Genomic DNA, 27,963 nt, shown 5'->3' on the forward strand with positions numbered 1-27,963 from the left:
ATGGCTGCGCGCGACTCGCCCACAGCCCCGCCCACATTCCCTTTCCGGCCAATGGCTGCGCGAGACCCGCCCATAGCCCCGCCCCGTAGACCCGCCCACATCCCCGCTCCGGCCAATGGCTGTGCGGGCCCGCGGCCACGCCCCCGGCTCCGCACCGACCAATGAATGCGCGCGCCCCTCCCCATGGCCGCGCCCACAGCCCCTCACCGGCCAATGGCTGTGCGTCACCGCGGCCACGCCCCCCGCTCCGCACCAACCAATGAATGTGCGCTCCCCTCCCCGTGGCCCCGCCCAGGGACCCGCACCGGCCAATGGCTGTGCGCGACCCGCCCCGTGGCCCCCCCCACAGTTCCACACTGACCAATGGCTGCGCGCGACGCGCTCACAACCCCGCCCCGTCACCCCGCCCACATGGATTTCCCAAGCGCCTAGTACAGTGCTCCGCAATCAATCAATCAATCAATCGTATTTCTTGAGCGCTTACTGTGTGCAGAGCACTGTACTAAGCGCTTGGGAAGTCCAAGCTGGCAACATATAGAGACAGTCCCTACCCAACAGTGGGCTCACAGTCTAGAAGGGGGAGACGGAGAACAAAACATACTAACAGAATAAAATAAATAGAACAGATATGTACAAGTAAAATAGAGTAATAAATATGTACAAACATATAGACGTATATGCAGGTGCTGTGGGGAAGGGAAGGAGGTAAGATGGGGGGGATGGAGAGGGGGAGGAGGGGGAGAGGAAGGAAGAGGCTCAGTGTGGGAAGGCCTCCTGGAGGAGGTGAGCTCTCAGTAGGGCCTTGAAGGGAGGAAGAGAGCGAGCTTGGCGCAGGGGCAGAGGGAGGGAGGGCATTCCAGGACAGGGGTCGACGGCGGGACAGGCGAGAACGAGGCACGGTGTAAGCGCTCAATAAATACGATTGAATGAATGAATGAACCCACTCAGTACAATGGCCACACACGCCCCGCCCAGTCCAATGAAGTACATAAGCTTAGAAAAGTAGCTTTGCTCAGTGGAAAGAACCCGGGCTTTGGAGGCGGAGGTCACGGGTTCAAATCCCGCCTCCGCCAACTGTCAGCTGTGTAACTTTGGGCAAATCACTTCACTTCTCTCACTGTATTTCCCAAGAGCTTAGTACAGTGCTCTGCACACAGTAAGAGCTCAATAAATACGATTGATTGATTGATTGATTCTCTGGGCCTCAGTTCCCTCATCTGGAAAATGGGGATGAAGACTGTGACCCCCCCGTGGGACAACTTGATCAAGCTGTAGCCTCCCCAGCGCTTAGAACAGTGCTTGGCACATAGTAAGCGCTTAAGAAATGCCATCATCATCTTCAATGGACGCTGCCCACCCAATCCCGCCCCTGTCAATCACCCCCCCCCCCACCCCCCGCCAGGGCCGTCCGTCCTCTCGTCCAATCCAAGGGCAAGACCGTCCGTTTTCTCGTCCAATCCGAGGGCAGGACTGTCCGTCTTCTCGTCCAATCCGAGGGCAGGGCCGTCCGTCATCTCGCCCAATACGAGGGCAGGACTGTCGGTCTTCTCGTCCAATCCGAGACAGGGAGGTCCGTCTTCTCGTCCAATTCGAGGGCAGGACCGTCCTTCCTCTCGTCCGATCCGAGGTCAGGGCCGTCCGTCTTCTTGTCCAATCCAGGAGCAGGACCGTCGTCTTCTCGTCCAATCCGGGGGCAGAGCAGTTCGTTTTCTCGTCCAATCCGAGGCAAGGCCGTCCGTCATCTCGTCCAATCCGAGGGCAGGACTGTCCGTCTTCTCGTCCAATCCGAGGACAGGGCCGTCCGTCTTCTCGTCCAATCCGAGGCAAGGCCGTCCGTCTTCTCGCCCAATCCGAGGGCAGGACCGTCCGCTTCCTGGCCAATCCGGGGGCAGGACCGTCCGCTTCCCGTACAATCCGAGGGCAGGGCCGTCCGTCTTCTCGTTCGATCAGAGGGCAGGGCCCGCCGTCTTCTCGTCCAATCCGAGGGCAGAGCCGTTCGTTTTTTCGTCCAATCCTAGGCAGGGCCGGCCGTCTTCTCGTCCAATCCGGGGGCAGGGCCGTCCGTCTTCCGGTCCAATCCGAGGGCAGAGCCGTTGGTTTTTTCCGTCAAATCCTAGGCAGGGCCGGCCGTCTTCTCGTCCAATCCGGGGGCAGGGCCGTCCGTCTTCTCGTCCAATCCGAGGGCAGGGCCGTCCGTCTTCTCGTCCAATCCGGGGGCAGGGCCGTCCGTCTTCTCGTCCAATCCGAGGGCAGGGCCGTCCGTCTTCTCGTCCAATCCGAGGGCAGGGCCCGCCGTCTTCTCGTCCAATCCGAGGGCAGAGCCGTTCTTTTTTTCGTCCAATCCGAGGGCAGGGCCGTCCGTCTCTCGTCCAATCGGCGGCTTCCCCGCCCTCCGCGCTCCAGCTTCCAGCCGAGCGTCGCTGCAGGTGGGTTTGCGCGGGGTCCGGACCCTGCCTGTCATTCATTCATTCATTCATTCATTCATGTCTCTCGAGCGCTTACCGTGTGCAGAGCACTGTGCTGAGCGCTTGGGGGAACACACTACAGCAATAACCAGAGGCATTCCCTGACCACGACGAGTTGAGGGGGTAGAGGGGTGGCCCACGTGGGGCTCCAAGGAGGAGGATTTAATCCCCAATTTACAGATGAGGAAACTGAGGCCCAGTGTAGTGACTTGCCCGGGGTCACAAGACAGACGAGTGGACGAGTCGGGAGAATAGTAATAATCATGATGTTATTGGTGAAGTGCTTTGCAAATAGTAAGCGTTTAACAAATGCTTATTATCATTATTATTTATTATTATTTGTTATTTTATTAGTTATTATTAGTAATAGTGTTAGTATTATTAGTATTATTAGCAATATTATTATTAATAAAATAGTAATATAGCATTATTATTAGTAATCATTAGTAATATTAGTATTAATAAAATAGTAATATAGCATTATTATTAGTAATTAGTATTATTATTTTATTAGTTATTAGTTATTATTATTTTATTAGATATTATTTATTTTTATTTTATTATTTATTATTATTATTATGTGCCGAGCACTGCTCTAATTGCTGGAGTAGATAAAAGTGATCAGGTTGTCCCACGTGGGGCTCACAGTCCTCATCCCCAGTTTACAGATGAGGTCACTGAGGCCCAGAGAAGTGACTTGCCCAAAGTCACAGCTGATAAGTGGCGGAGACGGGATAATAATAATAACGATAGCATTTGTTAAGTGCTTTGCAAATAGTAAGTGCTTAACAAATGCTATCGTTATTATTTATTATTATTGTTATTATTATTATTATTATTATGTGCCAAGCACTGTTCTAATTGCTGGAGTAGATAAAAGTAATCAGGTTTCCCACGTCGGGCTCACAGTCTTCACCCCCAGTTTACAGATGAGGTCACTGAGGCCCAGAGAAGTGAAGTGACTTGCCCAAAGTCACACAGCTGAGAAGTGGCGGAGACGGGATTAGAACTCATGTCCTGTGACTCCCAAGCCCATCCTTTTTTTTAATGACATTTATATATATATATATATATATATATATATATGTAATTTACTCATATTAATGGCTTCTCCCCCTCTAGACTGTAAGCTTGTTGTGGGCAGGGAGTGTGTCAACCAACTCCGTTACGTTGTACTCTCCAAACCGCTTATTACAGTGCTCTGTACACAGTAAGCAGCGTGGCTCAGTGGAAAGAGCCCGGGCTTTGGAGTCCGAGGTCATGGGTTCAAATCCCAGCCCTGCCAACTGTCATCTGGGTGACTTTGGGCAAGTCACTTCACTTCTCTGGGCCTCAGTTCCCTCATCTGGAAAATGGGGATGGAGACTGTGAGCCCCACGTGGGACAACCTAATCACCCTTGTAACCTCCCCAGCGCTTAGGACAGGGCTTCGCACACAGTAAGTGCTTAATGCTATTATTATTATTGTCATTATTCTCTGGGCCTCAGTTCCCTCATCTGTAAAATGGGGATGAAGACTGTGAGCCCATGTGGGACAACCTGATCACCCTTGTAACCTCGCCAGCGCTTAGAACAGTGCTTTGCACACAGTAAGCGCTTAATAAATGCTATCATTATTATTATTATTATCATTATTCTCTGGACCTCAGTTCCCTCATCTGTAAATGGGAATGAAGTCTGTGAGCCCCCCGTGGGACAACCTGATCCACCTTGTAACCTCCCCAGCGCTTAGAACAGTGCTCTGCACATAGTAAGTGCTTAATAAATGCTATCATTATTATTATTATTATCATTATTCTCTGGGCCTCAGTTCCCTCATCTGTAAAATGGGGATGAAGACTATGAGCCCCCCGTGGGACAACCTGATCACCCTTGTAACCTCGCCAGTGCTTAGAGCAGTGCTTTGCACACAGTAAGCGCTTAATAAATGCTATCATTATTATTATTATCATTATTCTCTGGACCTCAGTTCCCTCATCTGTAAATGGGGATGAAGACTGTGAGCCCCCCCGTGGGACAACCTGATCACCCTTGTAACCTCGCCAGTGCTTAGAGCAGTGCTTAGCACACAGTAAGCGCTTAATAAATGCTATCATTATTATTATTATCATTATTCTCTGGACCTCAGTTCCCTCATCTGTAAATGGGGATGAAGACTGTGAGCCCCCCCGTGGGACAACCTGATCACCCTTGTAACCTCCCCAGCACTTAGAGCAGTGCTCTGCACATAGTAAGCGCTTAATAAATGCCATTATTATTATTATTAATAATAAATATCATGGCCTTTCCTCCCTCTCTCTTAGACATTGAGCCCTTATGGCACTGTGGCTAATTACCTGATTTTCAGCTCTGTATCCAGGTGGGTGTCTAACCACTTCATTTCATTTTCCTATTCCAGGCCGGAAACCTGACAAGAAAAAAACGTCCTACAATGTCGAAGGGGAGAGGGAGGACAAGCCGGTGCAGAAAAAGAAAACGAAATAGAACTTCGGAACCAAATGGAGGTAGGATTCGGATTCTCTCCGTTTCCAGGATGCAAAATAAAACTGTAGCGAGTGTGTGAGACCACTGTATAATAATAATAATAATAATAATGATGGCATTTACTAAGCACTTACTATGTGCAGAGCACTGTTCTAAGCGCTGGAGAGGTTACAAGATGATCAGGTTGTCCCACGGTGGGGCTCACAGTCTTCATACCCATTTTACAGATGAGGGAACTGAGGCCCAGAGAAGTGCCCGAAGTCACACAGCTAACTGGCGGAGCCGGGATTTGAACCCATGCCCTCTGACTCCAAAGCCCGGGCTCTTTCCCACTGAGCCACGCTGCTTCTCTAAATAATGGCATTTATTAAGCGCTTAGTATGTGCAAAGGCACTGTTCTAAAATTTATTTTATTTGTACGTATTTATTCTATTTAGTTTATTTTGTTAATATGTTCTGTTGTCTGTCTCCCCCTTCTAACTGTGAGCCCGCTGTTGGGTAGGGACCGTCTCTATATGTTCCCAACTTGTACTTTCCAAGCGCTTAGTACAGTGCTCCGCACACAGTAAGCGCTCAATAAATACGATTGAATGAATGTTCTAAGCGCTGGGGAGGTTCCAAGGTGATCGGGTTGTCCCACGGGGGGCTCACAGTCTTCATCCCCATTTTACAGATGAGGGAACTGAGGCCCAGAGAAGTTGATTAGGTTGTCCCACGGGGGGCTCACAGTCTTCATCCCCGTTTTACAGATGAGGGAACTGAGGCCCAGAGAAGTTGATCAGGTTGTCCCACGGGGGGCTCACAGTCTTCATCCCCATTTTACAGATGAGGGAACTGAGGCACAGAGAAGTTAAATGACTTGCCCAATTGGCAGAGCCGGGATTTGAACCCATGACCTCTGACTCCAAAGCCCAGACTCTTTCCACTGAGCCACGCTGCTTCTCTGTGTATGCTGGCAGAGGTTTATGGAAAAAAGAAATGCGAGGAGTAGGGTATCTCTAGAGAGCAGAATTTTCTCTGTAGTGTGTCTCCAAAGAATAACTTTTCTGTTGTAGTGGAAGAGTGTTTAGCGTGGCTCTGTGGAAAGAGCCCGGGCTTGGGAGTCAGAGGTCGTGGGTTCTAATCCCGCCTCCGCCACTTGTCAGCTGTGTGACTTTGGACAAGTCACTTCATCATCATCATGAATCGTATTTATTGAGCGCTTACTATGTTCAGAGCACTGTACTAAGCGCTTGGGAAGTACAAATTGGGAACATATAGAGACAGTCCCTACGCAACTTCACTTCCCTGAGCCTCAATTACCTCTCTTGTAAAATGAGGATCAATCAATCAATCATATTTATTGAGCGCTTACTGTGTGCACAGCACTGTACTAAGCGCTTGGGAAGTCCAAGTTGGCAACATATAGAGACGGTCCCTATCCAACAGTGGGCTCACAGTCTAGAAGGGGGAGACAGAGAACAAAACCAAACATATTAACAAAATAAAATAAATAGAATAGATATGTACAATCAATCAATCAATCATATTTATTGAGCGCTTACTGTGTGCAGAGCACTGGACTAAGCGCTTGGGAAGTACAAGTTGGCAACATATAGAGACAGTCCCTACCCAACAGTGGGCTCACAGTCTAGAAGGGGGAGACAGGGAACAAAACCAAACATATTAACAAAATAAAATAAATAGATATGTACAATCAATCAATCATATTTATTGAGCGCTTACTGTGTGCAGAGCACTGTACTAATCGCTTGGGAAGTACAAGTTGGCAACATATAGAGATGGTCCCTACCCAACAGTGGGCTCACAGTCTAGAAGGGGGAGACAGGGAACAAAACCAAACATACTAACAAAATAAAATAAATAGAATAGGTATGTACAAGTAAAATAAATAGAGTAATAAATACGTACAAACATATGTACATATATACAGACTGTATAAGACTGTGACTATGAATCGCACGTGGGACAACCTGATCACCTTATATCCCCCCAGCGCTTAGAACGGTGCTTCGCACATAGCAAGCGCTTAACAAATGCCATCATCATTATAATTATTATTGATGTTATTCACAGATTTACACCAGATACAGCGAGGTCGGTTCGTGCGATTCTCTGAAGGAGTTTTTCAGAATTTTAAGGGTTCTTTCCTCTCCCCGCTCTAGACCTTAAGCTTGTTTTGGGCAGGGAGCGTGTCTACCAACTCGGTTACCGGGTAGTCTCCCAGGCGTCTAGCCCAGTGTCCTGCACACAGTGAGCACTCAATAAAGGGCGATCGATTGTCGTACCGTCCGAATTTTCATTCCTTTTTTATATTCCCGGGCAGTGAATGAGAGCCACCAGCTGGAGTTCATAGAGCTCAAGAAATGGCTCAAAGGCCGACGGTTCGGCGGCGGTAATTTAAGGCCTGCCCGCTTTCCAGGTAAGAGGCTTGCAGCGAACGGCGTCCGGAAAAGACACTGATGACCTATATATATATATATATTTTTGCTAATATGTTTTGTTTTGTTGTCTGTCTCCCCCTTCTAGACTGTGAGCCCGCTGTTGGGGAGGGACCGTCTCTATATGTTGCCAACTTGTACTTCCCAAGCGCTTAGTCCAGTGCTCCGCACACAGTAAGCGCTCAATAAACACAATTGAATGAATGAATGAACAAATACCATCATCATCATCAAGAGACTTGTCCAAGGCCGGCCAACAGGTCTTTAGAGGAGCTGGACTAGAACCCAGGGTTCCTGACTCGTATTTACTGAGCATTTACTGTGTGCCAAGCCCTGTGCAAGGCATTTGGTGGGGGCAAGACGCGGTGAAGGAGTTTACAGTCTTCCTCAGATGCCCCGGGGATAGGTTGGGGGGAAAGGGGAAGGGAGAGAGAAGTGAGGCAGAGGTTACTCTGCCCACCAAAGCGGGCACATCTGGGAGCCAATGGCCAGTCTGTCCTGCCCTCTCTTAGCACAGCCACCGCCCACCATCCCCTAAACTTTCATTCATTCATTCAGTCGTATTTATTGAGCGCTCACTGTGTGCAGAGCACTGGACTAAGCGCTTGGGAAGGACAAGCTGGCAACATCTAGAGACGGTCCCATCCCAACAACGGGCTCACAGTCTAGAAGGGGGAGACGGACAACAAAACAAAACAGAAACCACTTTTCTTCCCCGTGCCCTTCCAGGTACAGGCCGAGGGCTGATGGCCACAAAGTCCCTGAAGGTAGGAATCTTTTTCTTTAATAATAATAATGATGGCATTTATTAAGCCCTTACTATGTGCAAAGCGCTGTTCTAAGTGCTGGGGAGGTTACAGGGGGATCAGGTTGTCCCACGGGGGGCTCCCAGTCTTAATCCCCATTTTACAGATGAGGGAACTGAGGGCCCAGAGAAGTTAAGTGACTTGCCCCAGGTCACACAGCAGACATGTGGCGGAGCCGGGATTCGAACCCCTGACCTCTGACTCCAAAGCCCGGGCTCTTTCCACTGGGCCACGCCTTTACCTCTTTTGAGATAATAATAGTAGTAATAATAATGCCCTCCTAGACTGTGAGCCCGCTGTTGGGTAGGGACCGCCTCTGTACGTTGCCAACTTGTACTTCCCAAGCGCTTAATACAGTGCTCTGCACACGGTAAGCGCTCAATAAATACGATTGAATGAATGAATAATGATAATTGTGGTATTTGTTACAAGCTTACTGTGTGCACCAGGCACCGTATTAAATGCTGGGATGGATACAATCAAATCGGGTTGGACGCAGTCCCTGTCCCACATGAGGCTCACAGTCTCAATCCCCATTTTACAGATGAGGAGCGGGTGAGTTTCCGAAGAAATGGAGAATATGAAGGTGGATAGAGATTGATCGGGTGTCTGTATGTGAGGGTAGGAGGGGGAGAAGGGACTGGAGAAGGGACAAAGGCTGAGGGAGTCTAAGTCAGTGGTGTTCAAGAAGCAGAGAAACAGCGTGGCTCGGTGGAAAGAGCCCGGGCTTCGGAGTCGAAGGCCATGGGTTCAAATCCCAGCTCCGCCGCTTGTCAGCCGTGTGACTTTGGGCAAGTCACTTCCCTTCTCTGGGCCTCAGTGACCTCATCTGTCAAATGGGGATGAAGACTGTGAGCCCCCCGTGGGACCACCTGATCACCTTGTATCCACCCCGGCGCTTAGAACAGGGCTTCGCACAAAGTGAGCGCTTAATAAATGCCATTAGTATATTAGTAGTATTCAAGGGCAGCTTGGGCTGAGCCGATATTCCCACCAGCGTTGACCCTGTGGAAGGAAATTCCCGTAACCGAGCCACCCTCCCAGATTCAGGGTTTTCCGAGGGCTTGTCAACTCGTTGCGGGCAGGGAACCTTTCTACCAGCTCTGTTATGTGGTAAAATCTCCCAAGCATTCACTGCAGTGCTCTGCACACAGTAAGCACTCAGTAAATACCACTGATGGATCAGTTGATTGATTGGGTTTTAATCTGTGTTCTTTTCTCTCCTGGAAGGCAGGGGAAATGATTATTTCGCTCCCCGAGGCCTGCCTGCTCACCACCGACACAGTCCTTCGGAGCCCGCTGGGGGATTACATTTGGAAGTAAGTGAAAGCACGATCAGACTCCCTCCGCGGCAGGTTTTCGTTCATTTATTCAATCAATCAATCAATCGTATTTATTGAGCGCTTACTGTGTGCAGAGCACTGGACTAAGTGCTTGGTTGTGGTTGGGCATTGGCTTTCCTTCACCCGGAGCTAGTTGGGGGCTGGCCACCGGACAGAGCGGAAGGGATTTAAAAACCCCTCCCGATTTGTTGCCAATTTGTACTTCCCAAGCGCTTAGTACAGTGCTCTGCACATAGTAAGCGCTCAATAAATACGATTGATGATGATGATGATTTCCAGATAATAATAATGATGGTATTTGTTAAGCGCTTACTATGTGCCGAGCACTGTTCTAAGCACCGGGGAGGTTACAAGGTGATCAGGTTGTCCCAGGGGGGCTCACAGTTTTAATCCCCATTTTCCAGCTGAGGGAACTGAGGCCCAGAGAAGTGAAGTGACTCGCCCAAAGTCACACAGCTGACAGTTGGCAGTGGCGGGATTTGAACGCGTGACCTCTGACTCCAAAGCCCGGGCTCTTTCCACCGAGCCACGCTGCTTCTCCTGCAGCTGCGTCACGCACAGTCTGCGTTCAACTGACCCCGACTCCTCGTTTTCAGCCTTGAATTCTCATTTTCCACCAGTTCGGTGGGGAATCCACCAGTTCTCGGGAATTTCGGGGCATTCGGCTCAGAAGTGCACTTGAAATAGCGAGCGGTTTTCCTTGAAATTATCTCCGCCGAACTGTTTCCTTTGAAATAGAAAATCAATCAGGGATCCTAGGCTCCTGGGAGGAGAGGCTAAAGAGCTGGGTTTTTAACCTGAGGAAGAGGTGGCTACCAGGGGAGGCTGCTGATCTCAAAGCAGGAATAGAAATAATAATAATGATGGCATTTATTAGGCGCTTACTATGTGCTCTACAGATGGCATAATCTGAGGTGCTTCAGTAATAATAATAATAATAATAATAATGGCATTTATTAAGCGCTTACTATGTGCAAAGCACTGTTCTAAGCACCAAGTTGTACTTCCCAAGAGCTTAGTACAGTGCTCTGCGCACAGTAAGCGCTCAATAAAGATGATTGATTGATTGATTAATAATAATAATGGCGTTTGTCCCCCCCGCCTTACCTCCTTCCCTTCCCCACAGCACCTGTATATATGTATATATGTTTGTATGTATTTATTACTCTATGTATTTTACTTGTACATATCTATTCTATTTATTTTATTTTGTTAATATGTTTTGTTGTCTGTCTCCCCCTCTAGACTGTGAGCCCACTGTTGGGTAGGGACCGTCTCTAGATGTTGCCAACTTGGACTTCCCAAGCGCTTAGTCCAGTGCTCTGCAAACAGTAAGCGCTCAATAAATACGATTGATTGATTGATTAATATGTTTTGTTCTCTGTCTCCCCCTTCTAGGCTGTGAGCCCACTGTTGGGTAGGGACCAGCTCTAGATGTTGCCAACTTGTGCTTCCCAAGTGCTTAGTCCAGTGCTCTGCACACAGTAAGCGCTCCATAAATACGATTGATTGATTGATTGATTAAGCGCTTACTATGTGCAAAGCACTGTTCTAAGTGCTGATAATAATAATGATGGTGTTCGTTAAGCGCTTACCATTGTGCAAAGCACTGTTCTAAGCGCTGATAATAATAATGATGGCGTTCGTTAAGCGCTTACCATGTGGAAAGCATGTTCTACGCGCTGATCATAATAATAATAATGGCGTTCGTTAAGTGCTTACCATGTGCAAAGCACTGTTCCTAAGCGCCGATAATAATAATGATGGCGTTCGTCAAGCGCTTACCATGTGCAAAGCATGTTCCAAGCGCTGATCATAATAATAATAATGGCGTTTGTTAAGCGCTTACCATGTGCAAAGCACTGTTCTAAGCGCTGATAATAATAATGATGGCGTTCGTTAAGCACTTGCCATGTGCAAAACACTGTTCTAAGCGCTGATAATAATAATGGCGTTCGTTAAGCGCTTACCATGTGCAAAGCACTGTTCTAAGCGCTGATAATAATAATGATGGCATTCGTTAAGCGCTTACCATGTGCAAAGCCTGTTCTGCGCGCTGATCATAATAATAATAAAGGCGTTCGTTAAGTGCTTACCATGTGCAAAGCACTGTTCTAAGCTCTGATAATAATAATGATGGCATTCATTAAGCGCTTACCATGTGCAAAGCATGTTCTACGCGCTGATCATAATAATAGTAATGGCGTTCATTACACGCTTACCATGTGCAAATCACTGTTCTAAGCGCTGATAATAATAATGATGGTGTTCGTTAAGCACTTACCATGTGCAAAGCATGTTCCAAGGGCTGATCATAATAATAATAATGGCGTTCGTTAAGCGCTTACCATGTGCAAAGCACTGTTCTAAGTGCCGATAATAATAATGATGGCGTTCGTTAAGCACTTGCCATGTGCAAAACACTGTTCTAAGCGCTGATAATAATAATGATGGCGTTCGTTAAGCGCTTACTATGTGCAAAGCACTGTTCTAAGCACTGATAATAATAATGATGTCGTTCGTTAAGCGCTTACCACGTGCAAAGCATGTTCTAAGTGCTGATAATAATAATGATGGTGTTCGTTAACCGCTTACCATGTGCAAAGCACTGCTCTAAGCGCCGATAATAATAATGATGGTGTTCGTTAAGCGCTTACCATGTGCAAAGCATGTTCTAAGCGCTGATCATAATAATCATAATGGCGTTCGTTAAGCACTTACCATGTGCAAAGCACTGTTCTAAGCGCTGATAATAAAAATGATGGCATTCGTTAAGTTCTTACCATTGTGCAAAGCATGTTCTAAGCGCTGATCATAATAATAATAATGGCGTTTGTTAAGCGCTTACCATGTGCAAAGCATGTTCTAAGCGCTGATCATCATAATAATAATGGCGTTCGTTAAGTGCTTACCATGTGCAAAGCATGTTCCAAGCGCTGATCATAATAATAATAATGGCGTTTGTTAAGCGCTTACCATGTGCAAAGCACTGTTCTTAGCGCTGATAATAATAATAATGGCGTTTGTTAAGCGCTTACCATATGCAAAGCACTGTTCTAAGCGCTGATAATAATAATGATGGCGTTCGTTAAGCACTTACCATGTGCAAAGCATGTTCTAAGCGCTGATCATAATAATAATGATGGCGTTCGTTAAGTGCTTACCATGTGCAAAGCATGTTCCAAGCGCTGATCATAATAATAATAATGGTGTTCGTTAAGCGCTTACCATGTGCAAAGCATGTTCTAAGCACTGATCATCATAATAATAATGGCGTTCGTTAAGCGCTTACCATGTGCAAAGCACTGTTCTAAGCGCCGATAATAATAATGATGGCGTTCGTTAAGCGCTTACCATGTGCAAAGCATGTTCTAAGCGCTGATCATAATAATAATGATGGCGTTCGTTAAGTGCTTACCATGTGCAAAGCATGTTCCAAGCGCTGATCATAATAATAATAATGGCGTTCGTTAAGCGCTTACCATGTGCAAAGCATGTTCTAAGCGCTGATCATCATAATAATAATGGCGTTCGTTAAGCGCTTACCATGTGCAAAGCACTGTTCTAAGCGCCGATAATAATAATGATGGCGTTCGTTAAGCGCTTACCATGTGCAAAGCATGTTCTAAGTGCTGATCGTCATAAGGACGGCGTTTGTTAAGAGAACAGCTCTGTTCTTCCAGTTGAAAATCCCCAATCCGTATTTCTCAACAGGTGGAGGCCCCCGGTGTCCCCTCTGCTGGCGCTGTGCACGTTTCTGGTGGCGGAGAGGCGAGCCGGAGCCCGGTCCCCGTGGCAGGCGTACCTGGGGGTCTTGCCCCGGGCCTACACCTGCCCCGTCGGCCTGGACGCGGCCGTGCTCGGCCTCCTGCCCCGGCCCTTGGAGAGACGGGCCCGGGAGCAGAGGGCCGCCGTCCGGGAGCTGTGGGCGGCCTCCGGGCCCTTCTTCTCCTCCCTGCAGCCCCTGTTCTCGGAGGACGTAGAGCAGGTGTTCACCCAGGACGCCCTGGCCTGGGCGTGGTGCACCCTCAATACCAGAACCGTCTACATGGAGCGCGCCCAGAGGGGCTGCTTCTCGCCCGGTGCGGACGTGTACGCCTTGGCTCCGTACCTGGACCTGCTGAACCACGGCTCAGGGGCTCAGGTAAGAAGCATCATCATAATAATGGCATTCATTAAGCGCTTACTATGTGCAAAGCACTGTTCTAAGCGCGGGGGGGGGGATACCAGGTGATCATCATCAATCGTATTTATTGAGCGCTTACTATGAGCAGAGCACTGGACTAAGCGCTTGGGAAGTACAAGTCGGCAACATATAGACAGTCCCTACCCAACAGTGGGCTCACAGTCTAGAAGGGGGAGACAGAGAACAAAACCAAACATACTAACGAAATAAAATAAATAGAATAGATATGTACAAGTAAAATAAATAATTTATTATTATCATCAATCGTATTTATTGAGCGCTTACTATGTGCAGAGCACTGTACCTTATAAGCGCTTGGGAAGTACAAATTGGCAACATATAGAGACAGTCCCTACCCAACAGTGGGCTCACAGTCTAAAAATAATACATAATAATAATTATTATTATTATTAGGTGATCAGGTTGTCCCACGTGGGGCTCACAGTCTTAATCCCCATTTTACAGATGAGGAAACTGAGGATCAGAGAAGTGAAGTGACTTGCCCACGGTCACACAGCAGACGTGTGGCGGAGCCGGGGTTCAAACCCATGACCCCTGACTCCAAAGCCCGTGCTATTTCCACTGAGCCACGCTGCTTCTCGATAATAATTCTCGATTAATAATAATCATTAATAAATAATTACGGTGTTTGTGAAGTTCTTGGTGTGTGCCAAGCACTGTTCTAAACGCAGGGGCCGGGGGGGATATTCTATTTGCTATTCTATTTATTTTGTTAATGATGTGCATCTAGCTGTACCTGTCTTTATTCTGATGACTTGACACCTGTTTTGTTGTCTGTCTCCCCCTTCTAGACTGTGAGCCCGCTGTTGGGTAGGGACCATCTCTATATGTAGAGAAGCAGCGTGGCTCAGTGGAAAGAGCCCGGGCTTTAGAGTCAGAGGTCATGGGTTCAAATCCCGACTCCGCCACTTGTCAGCTGTGTGACTCTGGGCAAGTCACTTCACTTCTCTGGTCCTCAGTGACCTCATCTGTAAAATGGGAATTAAGACCGTGAGCCCCCCGTGGGACAACCTGATCACCTTGTAACCTCCTCAGCGCTTAGAACAGTGCTTTGCACATAGTAAGCGCTTAATAAAAATGCCATCATTATTATCATCATCATCAACATCATCAATCGTATTTATGGAGCGCTTACTGTGTGCAGAGCACTGTACTAAGCGCTTGGGAAGTACAAGTTGGCAGCATATAGAGACAGTCCCTACCCAACAGTGGGCTCACAGTCTAAAAGGGGGAGACAGAGAACAAAACCAAACATACTAACATTATGTTATTATGTCATTATTATTATTACGTTGCCAACTTGTACTTCCCAAGCGCTTAGTCCAGTGCTCTGCACACTGCGAAGCACAAGCGCTGATAATAATAATGATTGATTGATTGATCGTACATATCTATTCTATTTATTTTATTTTGTTAATATGTTTGGTTTTGTTCCCTGTCTCCCCCTTCTAGACTGTGAGCCCACCGTTGGGGAGGGACCGTCTCTATATGTTGCCAACTTGTACTTCCCAAGCGCTTAGTCCAGTGCTCTGCACACAGTAAGCGCTCAATAAATACAACTGAATGACTGAATTGAGTGAATGAATGAATAAGTCTTTGAAGGCCAGGAGAGTAATCGCCCGTCAGATCAATCAATCATATTTATGGAGCGCTTACTGTGGGCAGAGCACTGGACTAAGCACTTGGGAAGTACAAGTTGGCAGATGTGAGGGAGGAGGACGTTCCGGGTCAGTGGGGGGACGTGGGCGAGAGGCCGGCGGCGAGGTAGACGAAAGGGAGAAGGTTGGCATCGGAGGGTTGTCGGAGAGTAGGGAGGCGAAGTAGAAAGAGGCAACTGAGTGTCCTGCTCTTTACAATCAACTCTCCTAAGAGTGGAGCGAAGGTGGCCAGTTGCCGGGAGCGTGGGCCACACTATCTCCCTCGGGTCTCCAGGAAAACGTCGGCCCTCCGGCGAGGCTTTGATCTGTCGACTTCCCCGCACAGGTGGAAGCCGCCTTTAACCAGGAGACCAGGTGCTACGAAATCCGAACCTCTTCGCCCTGTCGGAAATATGAGGAAGTCCTCATCTGCTACGGCCCTCACGATAACAGGAGGCTCCTCTTGGAATATGGGTTCGTTTGCTCCAACAACCCTCACAGTAATGTCGTGGTCTCTCCAGGTAGGAAGCGGATCTGTCCCGGCCCTTGGTTTTTTATGGTATTTGTTACGCGCTTGTTATATTTTAGACTGTGAGCCCACTGTTGGGTAGGGACTGTCTCTATATGTTGCCAATTTGTACTTCCCAAGCGCTTAGTACAGTGCTCTGCACATAGTAAGTGCTCAATAAATACGATTGATGATGATGATATGTCAAACACTGTTCTAAGCAGCGTGGCTCAGTGGAAAGAGCCTGGGCTTTGTACATAATTATTACTCTATTGATTTATTTTACTTGTACATATCTATTCTATTTATTTTATTTTGTTAATATGTTTGGTTCTGTTCTCTGTCTCCCCCTTCTAGACTGTGAGCCCACTGTTGGGTAGGGACCGTCTCTAGATGTTGCCAACTTGTACTTCCCAAGTGCTTAGTCCAGTGCTCTGCACACAGTAAGCGCTCAATAAATACAATTGATTGATTGATTGATTTTACTTGTACATATCTATTCTATTTATTTTATTTTGTTAATATGTTTGGTTCTGTTCTCTGTCTCCCCCTTCTAGACTGTGAGCCCACTGTTGGGTAGGGACCATCTCTATATGTCGCCAACTTGTACTTCCCAAGCGCTTAGTCCCAGTAAACCGGGATCGTCCTTTGGCTGGAGAACTGCTGGGAATCTGGAGCTGAGTTGGTCTGGGACATCCAATACCAGACACGTTAAGGCCTCTGGTGTTTCTGAATTGCGCTAAAGATGGGGATTTCTGATCAATCAGCCAATCAATCAATCGTATTGAGCGCTTACTGTGTGCAGAGCACTGTACTAAGCGCTTGGGAAGTACAAGTTGGCAACATATAGAGACAGTCCCTACCCAACAGTGGGCTCATAGTCTAAAAGGGAGAGACAGAGAACAAAACCAAACATACTAACAAAATAAAATAGAATAGATATGTTCAAGTAAAATAAATAAATGTTTGCTTAATTGGCTTAGTAGGATGGTGACCTGTGGCTAAGGACTAGGGAATTCATGCCCCTATCCAGTTGTCACCCTCCTCAACCATGACCTCACCAAACCTCTTGGACTCATTGCTCTGGGAAGAAAGTGACGGTGCGGGGGAAATGTCTGAAAATGCATGGCTTCTATCTTTCAAAATGCAGATGTGCTGGTCAGACATCTTCCCTCAGGGGACAAGCAGATGACCAAGAAGCTTTCCCTTTTAAAGGAGCATGGATTTTTAGAGTAAGTGGGTCTGTCTGTCTTGTCGTCGGTGTCTCTGTACTTGGGGTTTGTCAGCAAGAGGACGCAGGTAACTGTCCTTTATTTCTGAGTCGACCCCCCCGTCCCCGACCCCATGACAGTGAACGTCAGTGTGAAAGTCTCCCAACTCCCCAGTCCACCCCGATTCGTGAGTGCATCCCTTTATGATTTGTATCTGCAAGTTATTATTTTAGCATCTCCGTCCCCCCGGAGACTGTAAGCTACTTGTAGGCCGGGATCGTATGTACCAACTCTATTATTTAATCGTCTTTTCCCAAGCGTTTAGAACACTTTGCACACATTAAGCCTCAATCAATTCCGTTGCTTGATTGATTGACTTTGGATTGGTCTGCGAGGGTAGTCCCCGTTTATTCCTGGATTCGCTTTCCAGTCTATTATCGTTATTGTTATTATCATCATCGTCGTTATTATTAATACCAAGTGTTGTGTTTGTTGAGCGCTTATTGTGTGTCGAAGCCCCTGACCAACAGAGTAGAGTGGGAAGAGTCTTGCCTATCCAAAGTCCCCGGGCCACTGTGTCGAAGCTCTCCAGAGGGACCACTCCTTTTGTCGCGTCTCCTTTTCCCCTTTAGAAACTTGACGTTCGGCTGGGATGGGCCGTCTTGGCGGCTGCTCACCGCTCTGAAGCTGCTACGCCTTGGAGCGGATGAATTGTAAGTCCGGAACCCCATCTCTGCCTGGAGCCCAGAGCCCTCAGGGTTTTCCTACCTTTCTTCTCGGGCTCAGACTGGGAAGGAAAAGGGAACACCGCCTTGGTGCCGTCTTAAAATTCAGTCGCTTCCCTTTCACTTGGTTAACTGGGAATCGTCTTCCTGGCGTTCCGACGGGGAAGGAGAGGGGTCCTTTTGGCCCGTATTCCTGCAGGGCGGGACTTCTCCTGGGCAGGGGGTACGGGGAAAGGGAGGAGGAAGAGGCAGCACCACAGTTTCGATTCCAGCTTCCAGGGCTCGTACAAAGCCGTCTCTTTAGAACACAGTTCATATTGTCAGAGGGACAGCGCTAAGCACGTAGTACAGTGCTCTACACAAAGTAAGCGCTCAGAAAATACCATGGAACAATCGCTCGTTTGAAAGAGCGTTCCCCATTTCCGTAATCGCGTTCTAGCCAAAATGTGTAGGGACGACATGTGTGATGTATGATGGCACCTGCCTCCCCCTCCCTCGCTGGGAGGGTGTGGGAATGGAAAGAGATCGTTCAAGTGATAGCCCAAGGAAATAAAAAGTGCTACGTAGATTCAAGCTGTCCTAATTGTTGTACTTAAGTGCTCATTCAGGGCTGAGTGCTGCGAAGATGTAATACTATTGGGGCAGACTCAGCCCTGCTGAGGAGGCCCTCAGCTCACAGGCTGAGGAGGAGGGAGAACGGGTATGGAAATCCCAATTTACAGTTGAGGAAACTGAGGTTCCTTGCCGGCAGGGATTGTGTTTGCCAGATCTATTACATTGTACCCTCTCTAGTGCTTAGTACAGAGTTCTGCACACAGTGAGGTTCAGAGAATAATACTAATCATGGTATTTCTCCGCACCCTCCGCTCCTCTACCGCTCACCTCCTCACTGTACCTCGTTCTCGCCCGTCCCGCCATCGACCCCCGGCCCACGTCCTCCCCCTGGGCCGGAATGCCCTCCCTCCGCACATCCGCCAAACTAGCTCTCTTCCTCCCTTCAAAGCCCTACTGAGAGCTCACCTCCTCCAGGAGGCCTTCCCACACTCAGCCCCCTTTTTCCTCTCCTCCTCCCCACCCCCGCCCTACCTCCTTCCCCTCCCCACAGCACCTGTGTATATGTTTGTACAGATTTATTACTCTATTTTACTTGTACATATTTACTATCCTATTCATTTTGTTAATGATGTGCATCTAGCTTTAATTCTATTTGTTCTGACGACTTGACACCTGTCCACATGTTTTGTTTTGTTGTCCGTTTCCCCCTTCTAGACTGTGAGCCCGTTGTTGGGAAGGGACCGCCTCTATATGTTGCCAACTTGTACTTCCCAAGCGCTTAGTTCAGTGCTCTGCACACAGTAAGCACTCAATAAATACGATTGAATGAAAGAATGAAGCACTTTATTAGCCTAGGCTAAGCACAATACAATCAGATTGTACAGTTCCTGTCCCACGGGGGACTCACAGTCCAAAAGAGGAGGGAGAATATGTACTGAAACTCCATTTTACAGATGAGGAAACTGCGGCCCAGTGAAGTGTTTTGTACGAGGTCACACATCAGACCAGTGGCATAGCCGGGATTAGAACCCACATCCTCTGACTCCCAGCCCCCGATGTTATTCTTTCTCTCTCCTGCTTTGTGTTTGCTACTCCATCTAGGTAGTAATAGTAATAATGGCATTTATTAAGCGCTTACTATGTGCAAAGCACTGTTTTAAGCGCTGGATAATGATGGCATTTATTAAGCACTTACTCTGTGCAAAGCACTGTTTTAAGCGCTGGGGAGGTTACAAGGTGATCAGGTTGCCCCACGGGGGGCTCACAGTCTTAATCCCCATTTTACAGGTGAGGTAACTGAGGCCCATACAAGGTGATCAGATTGTCCCACGGGGGGCTCACCGTCTTAATCCCCATTTTACAGGTGAGGTAACTGAGGCCCGGAGAAGTGAAGTGACTTGCCCAAGGTCACACAGCTGACAATTGGCGGAGCTGGGATTTGAACCCATGACCTCTGACTCCGAAGCCCGGGCTCTTTCCACTGAGCCCCGCTGCTTCTCTTAACTCCTAAGTCACCCCCTCCCCACCACATACTTAATATCCACCCTCCCCGCTCCCTGTCAAAAAGCCCACTTTCTCCATGAAGCCTTCCCAGGGACCCGTTAGAATTCCACAAACCACATCCCTCCGTTCTCCATGTCCTTATTTGATCCTTTCGGGCCGATGCTTCGGTCTCTAACCGCCGCTACCTTTCTTCCCCCCGCCTCATTTTTGGTTTCTAGCACGAACTGGAAGAGAGTGCTCCTCGGCGAAGTCATTTCCGAGGCAAATGAAACGAAGAGTCTGGCTCTGGCCGAGACCCTGTGCAGCTATTTCCTGGAAGAGACCAGAGCCGGGCTCCAGAAGGTAAAACTCGAGGTCGTTGATCTCACGCGGTCCTTGCCGAGGCGGTTTTGAGGGAACGCCCCTGTTTTGGGGGGCTCGGGTCGAGTGGCGTTCGGGCACTGAGCAACCCCCCACTTCAAGGCGGAGAGGAGTATTCATTTTACTTGTAAACACAAGTTCACTTGTTGTGTTTACTTGTAAACACCAGTAAAATGAAAGTATTTATTTGACTTGTAAACACAAGTCAAATGAAAGGATTTTATTTTTACATGTTTACTATACTGCGCAGGCGCCGCGCTCTCTAGAGCTGAGATATAGCTTTGGGGACTATATCATTCATTCATTCATTCAGTCGTAATTTTTTATTGAGCGCTTACGCTGTGTAGAGCACTGTGCTTAAGCGCTTGGGAATGGGATAGTATGTCGTATATTACGGTATGGTATAGTACAGTATAGAGAAGCAGTGTGGTTCAGTGGCAAGAGCCCAGGCTTTGGAGTCAGAGGTCAGGCGTTCAAATCCCGACTCCACCGCTTGTCAGCTGTGTGACCTTGGGCAAGTCACTTCACTTCTCTGGGCTTCAGTTCCATCTGTAAAATGGGGATGAAGACTGTGAGCCCCGCGGGGGTCATCCTGATCACCTTGTAAACCCCCAGCGCTTAGAACAGCACATAGTAAGCGCTTAATAAATGCCATTATTATTATTATTATTATTCTATTTATTTTGCTAATGACGTGCCTATAGCCATAATTCTATTTCTTCTGACGGTATTGACACCTGTCTCCGTGTTTTGTTTTGTTGTCTGTCTCCCCCTTCTAGACTGTGAGCAGTCTAGAAGTAACATTTTACATTTTACAAGTAAAATGAAGGTAAGGTAACTGAGGCCCAGAGAAGTGAAGTGACTTGCCCCGAGTCACACAACTGACAAGTGGCGGAGCCGGGATTAGAACCCACGATCTCTGACTCTCAAGCCCGGGCTCTTTCCACTAAGCCATGCTGCTTCCAAGGACGTGAGTCTGGGAGTCCAGTGTTGGGTAGGGACCGTCTCTCTATGTTGCCAACTTGTCCTTCCCAAGCGCTTAGTCCAGTGCTCTGCACACAGTAAGCGCTCAATAAGTACGACTGAATGAGTGAATGAATGAGTCAGAGGACTTGGGCTCTGGGCTCTCATCCCAGCTGTACGCTTGGCTTCTATATGATCCTGGGCAACTCCTTTCACTTCCCTGCCTCAGTTCCCCCAACTGTAAAATGGGGTTTCGATACCTCTTCTCTCTCCCCCTTCTCCCTTGGAGAAGCAGCGTGGCTCAGAGGAAAGAGCCCGGGCTTGACAGCTGTGTGACTTTGGGCGAGTCACTTCACTTCTCTGGGCCTCAGTTCCCTCATCTGTAAAATGGGGATGAAGAATGTGAGCCCCACATGGGACAACCTGATGACCTTGTATTCCCCCCAGCGCTTAGAACGGTGCTTGGCACATAGTAAGCGCTTAACAAATGCCGTCATCATTATTATTATTAGACTGTGAGCCCCACGTGGGACAGGGACTGTGTCCAACTGGATTTGTTTGTATCCATCCCAGTGCTTAGTACAGTGCCTGGCATATAGCACTTAACGAATTCATTCATTCAGTCGTATTTATTGAGCGCTTACTGTGTGCACAGAACTGTACTAAGCGCATGGGAAGTCCAAGTTGGCAACATATAGAGACGGTCCCTACCCAACAGTGGGCTCACAGTCTAGAAGGGGGAGATAGACGACAAAACGAAACATATTAACAAAATAAAATAAATAGAATAAATATGTACAAGTAAAATAAATAGAGTAATAAATACGTACAAACATATATACATATATACAGGTGCTGTGGGGAGGGGAAGGAGGTAAGGTGGGGGGATGAGGGGGAGAGGAAGGAGGGGGCTCAGTCTGAGAAAGCCTCCTGGCAATGCCAAATGCCATTATTATTCTTATGTCATTATTATTGTTATAATTAACAATAATATACTAATAATAATAATGGCATTTATTAAGCGCTTACTATGTGCAAAGCACCGTTCTAAGCACTGGGGAGGTTACAAGGTGATCAGATTGTCCCACGGGGGGCTCACAGTCTTAATCCCCATTTTACAGTGAGGGAACTGAGGCCCAGTAAAGTGAAGTGACTTGGCCAAAGTCACACAGCTGACAATTGGCGGAGCTGGGATTTGAACCCCTGACCTCTGACTCCAAAGCCCGGGCTCTTTCCTCTGAGCCACGCTGCTGCTCCCATAATAATATCCCATATTAACAACATCAACAGTGATCAAACGCAGTAATATTTATTACTATATTGTTGACACTAATAGTGTCGATTGACTGCTGACTTCCAGATTTCCCAGATGAAGGGGGAAGAGGTGGTCCCCCGGAACCAGCTGGAATTGGTCGAAGCGCTGAGGTTGGAAGAGCTCGAGATCCTAAAAGTGTCTGCCGAAGTTGTGGAAAGTTTGCAAAGAGCCCGAGCCCCCAGGGGCCGCGGGGGTCTTAGGTGATGCCCTGGAACGAGCTCCGGCGTAGGTAGAGTCGTCGGCTACGTTCATTCATTCATTCAATCGTATTTATTGAGCGCTTACTGTGTGCAGAGCACTGGACTAAGCGCTTGGGAAGTACAAGTTGGCAACATCTAGAGACGGTCCCTACCCAACAGTGGGCTCACAGTCTAGAAGGGGGAGACAGAGAACAACACAAAGCATATTAACAAAATAGAATAAATATGTACAATAAATAAATAGAGTAATAAATACATACAAACATAATAATAATAATAATAATAATGATGGCATTTGTTAAGCGCTTACTATGTGCAAAGCACTGTTCTAAGTGCTGGAGGGGATACAAGGTGATCAACTTGCCCCACGTGGGGCTCACAGTCAACCCCATTTCACAGATGAGGTAACTGAGGCTCAGAGAAGTGAAGTGACTGGCCCAAGGTCACACAGCAGACGTGGCAGAGCTGGGATTCAAACCCATGACCTCTGACTCCAAAGCCCGGGCTCTTTCCACTTTCCTGATTCAAGGGAGGGAGCGAGTGAATTAATGCTAAAGCAGGCAGGTGAGAGTCGATTTAATGTGCCAGTGTTAAGCGCTTAGTACAGTGCTGTGCACACAGGAAGCACTCAATAAATACGATTGAATTGAATGAATGAATGTGCCGTACGTCCTCTTATAATAATAATAATAATAATGATGATGGCATTTGTTAAGCGCTTACTATGTGCGCAGCACTGTTCTAAGCACTGGGGGGATACAAGGTAATCAGGTTGTCCCACGTGGGGCTCACAGTCTTCATCCCCATTTTACAGAGGAGGTCACCGAGGCACAGAGAAGTTAAGTGGCTTGCCCAAGGTCACACAGCAGACAAGTGGTGGAGCTGGGATTCGAACCCTTGACCTTTGACTCCCAAGCCCGTGCTCTTTCCACTGAGCCACGCTGCTTAGGCACCCGAGCGCTTAGTGTAGGCTATCACGCGGTGGGCGCTCAGTAAATACCATTGATAGATCCTGCTCTGCCTTGGACCCGGGGTCGCGACACGGCAGCGAAAATTGCCATCTGTTGGCTCAGGGCTGTGAGTTGTATTTATCGAGCACTTACCGTGTGCAGAGCACTGTACTGAACGCTTGGGAGAGTACGGCATAATATAATGGACGCATTCCCAGCCAACCCCCAACATGCGGGTGGCCCAACGCCCGGGGAATAAGTCGACTTTTCATTCATTCATTCATTCAATCGTATTTATTGAGCGCTTACTGTGTGCAGAGCACTGTACTAAGCGCTTGGGAAGTCCAAGTTGGCAACATAGAGAGACGGTCCCTACCCAACAACGGGCTCACGGTCTAGAAGGGGGAGACGGACAACAAAACAAGGCAGGAAGTGGCAGGGCCCAGTACAAGGATGAAGTTTTGCCGTTTTTCGACGATCTTGTCTGCGATGGCAGCGGCGCCGGAGAGGGTGTCAGGAAAGGGAAGAGGAGAGAAATGGAACCGCGGGATGTTGGAAAAATGCATCAGTGGGGCTACTTTAATGGGTGGCATCCATCCCCGCCCTTAGAGTCTACAGTGCTCCCTTCTTAAGGCCTCAACGTCCCGGGGAAACTTGGTCTGGAGACAGCCGGAGGGCGAGGAAATCTAGAAATTGCTTTGTCTCCTGATGACTTGTTGCCGGAATTGAAAAATGTAATTGTGCGTTTCTAACTTTAATAAAGACGGATTAATTTTCCTCCCTGGGCCGCGGGGCATCTGTGGAGCTGGACTGTGGCCCATCTGGTCATCCTGTGCCCACCTCGAAAAGCAGCGTGGCTCAGTGGAAAGAGCCCGGGCTTTGGAGTCAGAGGTCATGGGTTCGAGTCCCGACTCTGCCTCATCTGCTGTGTGACCTTGGGCAAGTCACTTAACTTCTCTGAGCCTCAGTGACCTCATCTGTAAAATGGGGATTAAGACTGTGAGTCCCCCATGGGACAACCTGATCACCTTGTAACCTCCCCAGCGCTTAGAACAGTGCTCTGCACGTAGTAAGCGCTTAATAAATGCCATAATAATAATAATAAGGTGATCAGATTGTCCCACGTGGGGCTCACACTCCTCATCCCCATTTCCCAGATGAGGGAACTGAGGCTTAGAGAAGTGAAGTAACTTGCCCGAAGTCACACAGCTGACAAGGGGCGGAGGCGGAATTAGAACCCACGCCCTCTGAGTCCCAAGCCTGAGCTCTTTCCATTAAACCCGGCTGCTTTAGGACTTACCACGGGCGCACTCCGCTGCAAACTGTTGAGTGTGCAAACGGTTGTACTAAGCGCTCTGCGCACAGGAAGCGCTCAATAAATAGGGCTGACTGACTGAATGAACTGTTCCTTCCCCCAGCGCGGGGCCGGGACCAAAATTTGCCTAATTGGAGAAGCAGCGTGGCTCAGTGGAAAGAGCCCCGGCTTGGGAGCCAGAGGCCATGGGTTCGAATCCCGGCTCCGCCACATGTCCGCTGTGTGATCTTGGGCAAGTCACTTCACTTCTCTGGGCCTCAGTTTCCTCATCTGTAAAATGGGGATTAAGACTGTGAGACCCACGTGGGACAACCTGATCACCCTGTATCCTCCCCAGCGCTTAGGACAGTGCTTTGCACATAGTAAGCGCTTAACAAATGCCAATTATATATAATATAATAATTCCCTCATAGCGCTGTAGCCAAAACGCGTAGTGGGAGTTGGAGCTGGGTGTAGTTTCTCCAGGCGGACACGAGGGGGCGCCCCGGCTCGCCAACCACTGTACTTCCCAATAATAATAATAATAATAATGGCATTTATTAAGCGCTTACTATGTGCAAAGCACTGTTCTAAGCGCTGGGGAGGTTACAAGGTGATCAGGTTGTCCCACAGGTGGCTCACAGTCTTCATCTCCATTTTACAGATGAAGTAACTGAGGCCCAGAGAAGTGAAGTGGCCGGCCCAAAGTCACACAGCTGACAAGTGGAGGAGCCGGGATTTGAACCCACGACCTCTGACTCCAAAGCTCGGGCTCTTTCCACTGAGCCACGCTGCTTGTACTGACGCACGTGGCTAACTCTGTGTTCCTTTAGAAGGACCCTGTGCTGTAAACCCTCGGAACGGCTTAGTACAGTGCTCTGCACACAGTAAGCGCTCAATAAATACGATTGATTGGTTGATTGAAACCATCCTCAGCCCTTAGGTGATGATGATGGTTATTTGTTAAGCGCTTACTATGTGCCAAGCATCGTTCTAAGCGCTGGGGTAGCAACAAGGTCATCAGGTTGTCCCATGTGGGGCTCACAGTCTTCATCCCCATTTTCCAGATGAGGCCAATCAATCAATCAATTGTATTTATTGAGTGCTTACTGTGTGCAGAGCACTGTACTAAGCGCTTGGGAAGTCCAAGTTGGCAACATATAGAGATGGTCCCTACCCAACAGTGGGCTCACAGACTAAAAGGGGGAGACAGAGAACAAAACCAAACATACTAACAAAATAAAATAAATAGAATAGATATGTACAAGTAAAATAAATAAATAAATAGAGTAATAAATATGTACAAACATATATACATATATACAGGTGCTGTGGGGAAGGGAAGGAGGTAAGATGAGGGGGATGGAGAGGCCTCTGAGGCCCAGGTCTGAAATCAAACCCCACGGGGTCATAGGGAGGCTGCGTGGCTCCATGGAAGGAGCATGGGCTTTGGGGTCAGAGGTCATGGGGTTCAACTCTAATAATAATAATAATAATGGCATTTATTAAGCGCTTACTATGTGCCGAGCACTGTTCTAAGCGCTGGGTGGGGATCCAAGGTGATCAGGTTGTCCCATGTGGGGCTCACAGTCTTCACCCCCCATTTTCCAGATGAGGTCACTGAGGCCCAGAGAAGTGAAGCGACTTGCCCAAAGTCACACGGCCGACAATTGGCGGAGCCGGGATTTGAACCCACGACCTCCGACTCCAAAGCCTGGGCTCTTTCCACTGAGCCACGCTGCTTCTCAGTAGGTGCACTGCTGCAGTGCCACTGGGATCTAAACAGGAAGCTCACGTTCTATTAGACTCCCTGCTGATAATGATAATTACGGTATTTGTTATGCGCTTACTATGTGCCAAGCACTGTTCTAAGCGCTGGGGTGGAGACAAGGATAACAGGCTGTCCCACGTGGCATTTACCGTTTTAACTCACATTTTCCAGATGAGGCAACCGAGGCCCAGAGAAGTGAGGTGACTTGCTCGAAGTCGCAGAGCCGACAAGCGGCCGAGTCGGAATTAGAACCCACGACCTCTGAGCCCCAAGCCCGACTCTTTCTGCTAAACCACGCGGCCTGTTCTGTTTCATTTCATTTCCCCTCCCTCAGCTTCTGTGGGTTTCCTCAGGCTTTTCAAATCCAAATTCGTAGTTTATTTGATTGGGGGCTAACTCTCCAAGTTTGCCCCAGAATGCCAAGGTGCTGAATAATAATAATGACGGCATTTGCTAAGCTCTTACTATGTGTCAAGCGCTGTTCTGGTAGACAGAAGATCATCAGGTTGTAATAATAATGGCATTTATTAAGCGCTTACTATGTGCAAAGCACTGTTCTGGTAGACGTAAGATCATCAGGTTGTAATAATAATGGCATTTATTAAGCGCTTACTATGTGCAAAGCACTGTTCTGGTAGACGTAAGATCATCAGGTTGTAATAATAATGGCATTTATTAAGCGCTTACTATGTGCAAAGCACTGTTCTGGTAGACGTAAGATCATCAGGTTGTAATAATAATGGCATTTATTAAGCGCTTACTATGTGCAAAGCACTGTTCTGGTAGACGTAAGATCATCAGGTTGTAATAATAATGGCATTTATTAAGCGCTTACTATGTGCAAAGCACTGTTCTGGTAGACGTAAGATCATCAGGTTGTAATAATAATGGCATTTATTAAGCGCTTACTATGTGCAAAGCACTGTTCTGGTAGACGTAAGATCATCAGGTTGTAATAATTATGGCATTTATTAAGCGCTTACTATGTGCAAAGCACTGTTCTGGTAGACGTAAGATCATCAGGTTGTAATAATTATGGCATTTATTAAGCGCTTACTATGTGCAAAGCACTGTTCTGGGAGATGTAAGATCATCAGGTAATAATAATGGCATTTATTAAGCACTTACTATGTGCAAAGCACTGTTCTGGTAGATGTAAGATCATCAGGTTGTAATAATTATGGCATTTATTAAGCGCTTACTATGTGCAAAGCACTGTTCTGAG

The 27,963-nt window shown here is 47.8% G+C and overlaps 1 protein-coding gene across 1 annotated transcript; it reads left to right on the forward strand.

Annotated features, from left to right (window-relative positions):
- Positions 1-4,874: 4,874 nt before the first annotated feature.
- Positions 4,875-22,796, forward strand: SETD4 (SET domain containing 4). Its single transcript, XM_038766296.1, has 10 exons — positions 4,875-4,969; positions 7,276-7,371; positions 8,120-8,157; positions 9,427-9,515; positions 13,254-13,683; positions 15,730-15,904; positions 17,042-17,123; positions 17,735-17,815; positions 20,104-20,227; positions 22,569-22,796. Exons 1-10 carry the CDS (start codon positions 4,897-4,899, stop codon positions 22,725-22,727), a joined length of 1,347 nt encoding a protein of 448 aa, XP_038622224.1. The 5' UTR covers positions 4,875-4,896; the 3' UTR covers positions 22,728-22,796.
- The last annotated feature ends 5,167 nt before the right edge of the window (positions 22,797-27,963 follow it).

Source organism: Tachyglossus aculeatus, chromosome 24, assembly GCF_015852505.1.
Source record: "Tachyglossus aculeatus isolate mTacAcu1 chromosome 24, mTacAcu1.pri, whole genome shotgun sequence".
In the NCBI taxonomy this organism is placed as follows: Eukaryota; Metazoa; Chordata; class Mammalia; order Monotremata; family Tachyglossidae; genus Tachyglossus; species Tachyglossus aculeatus.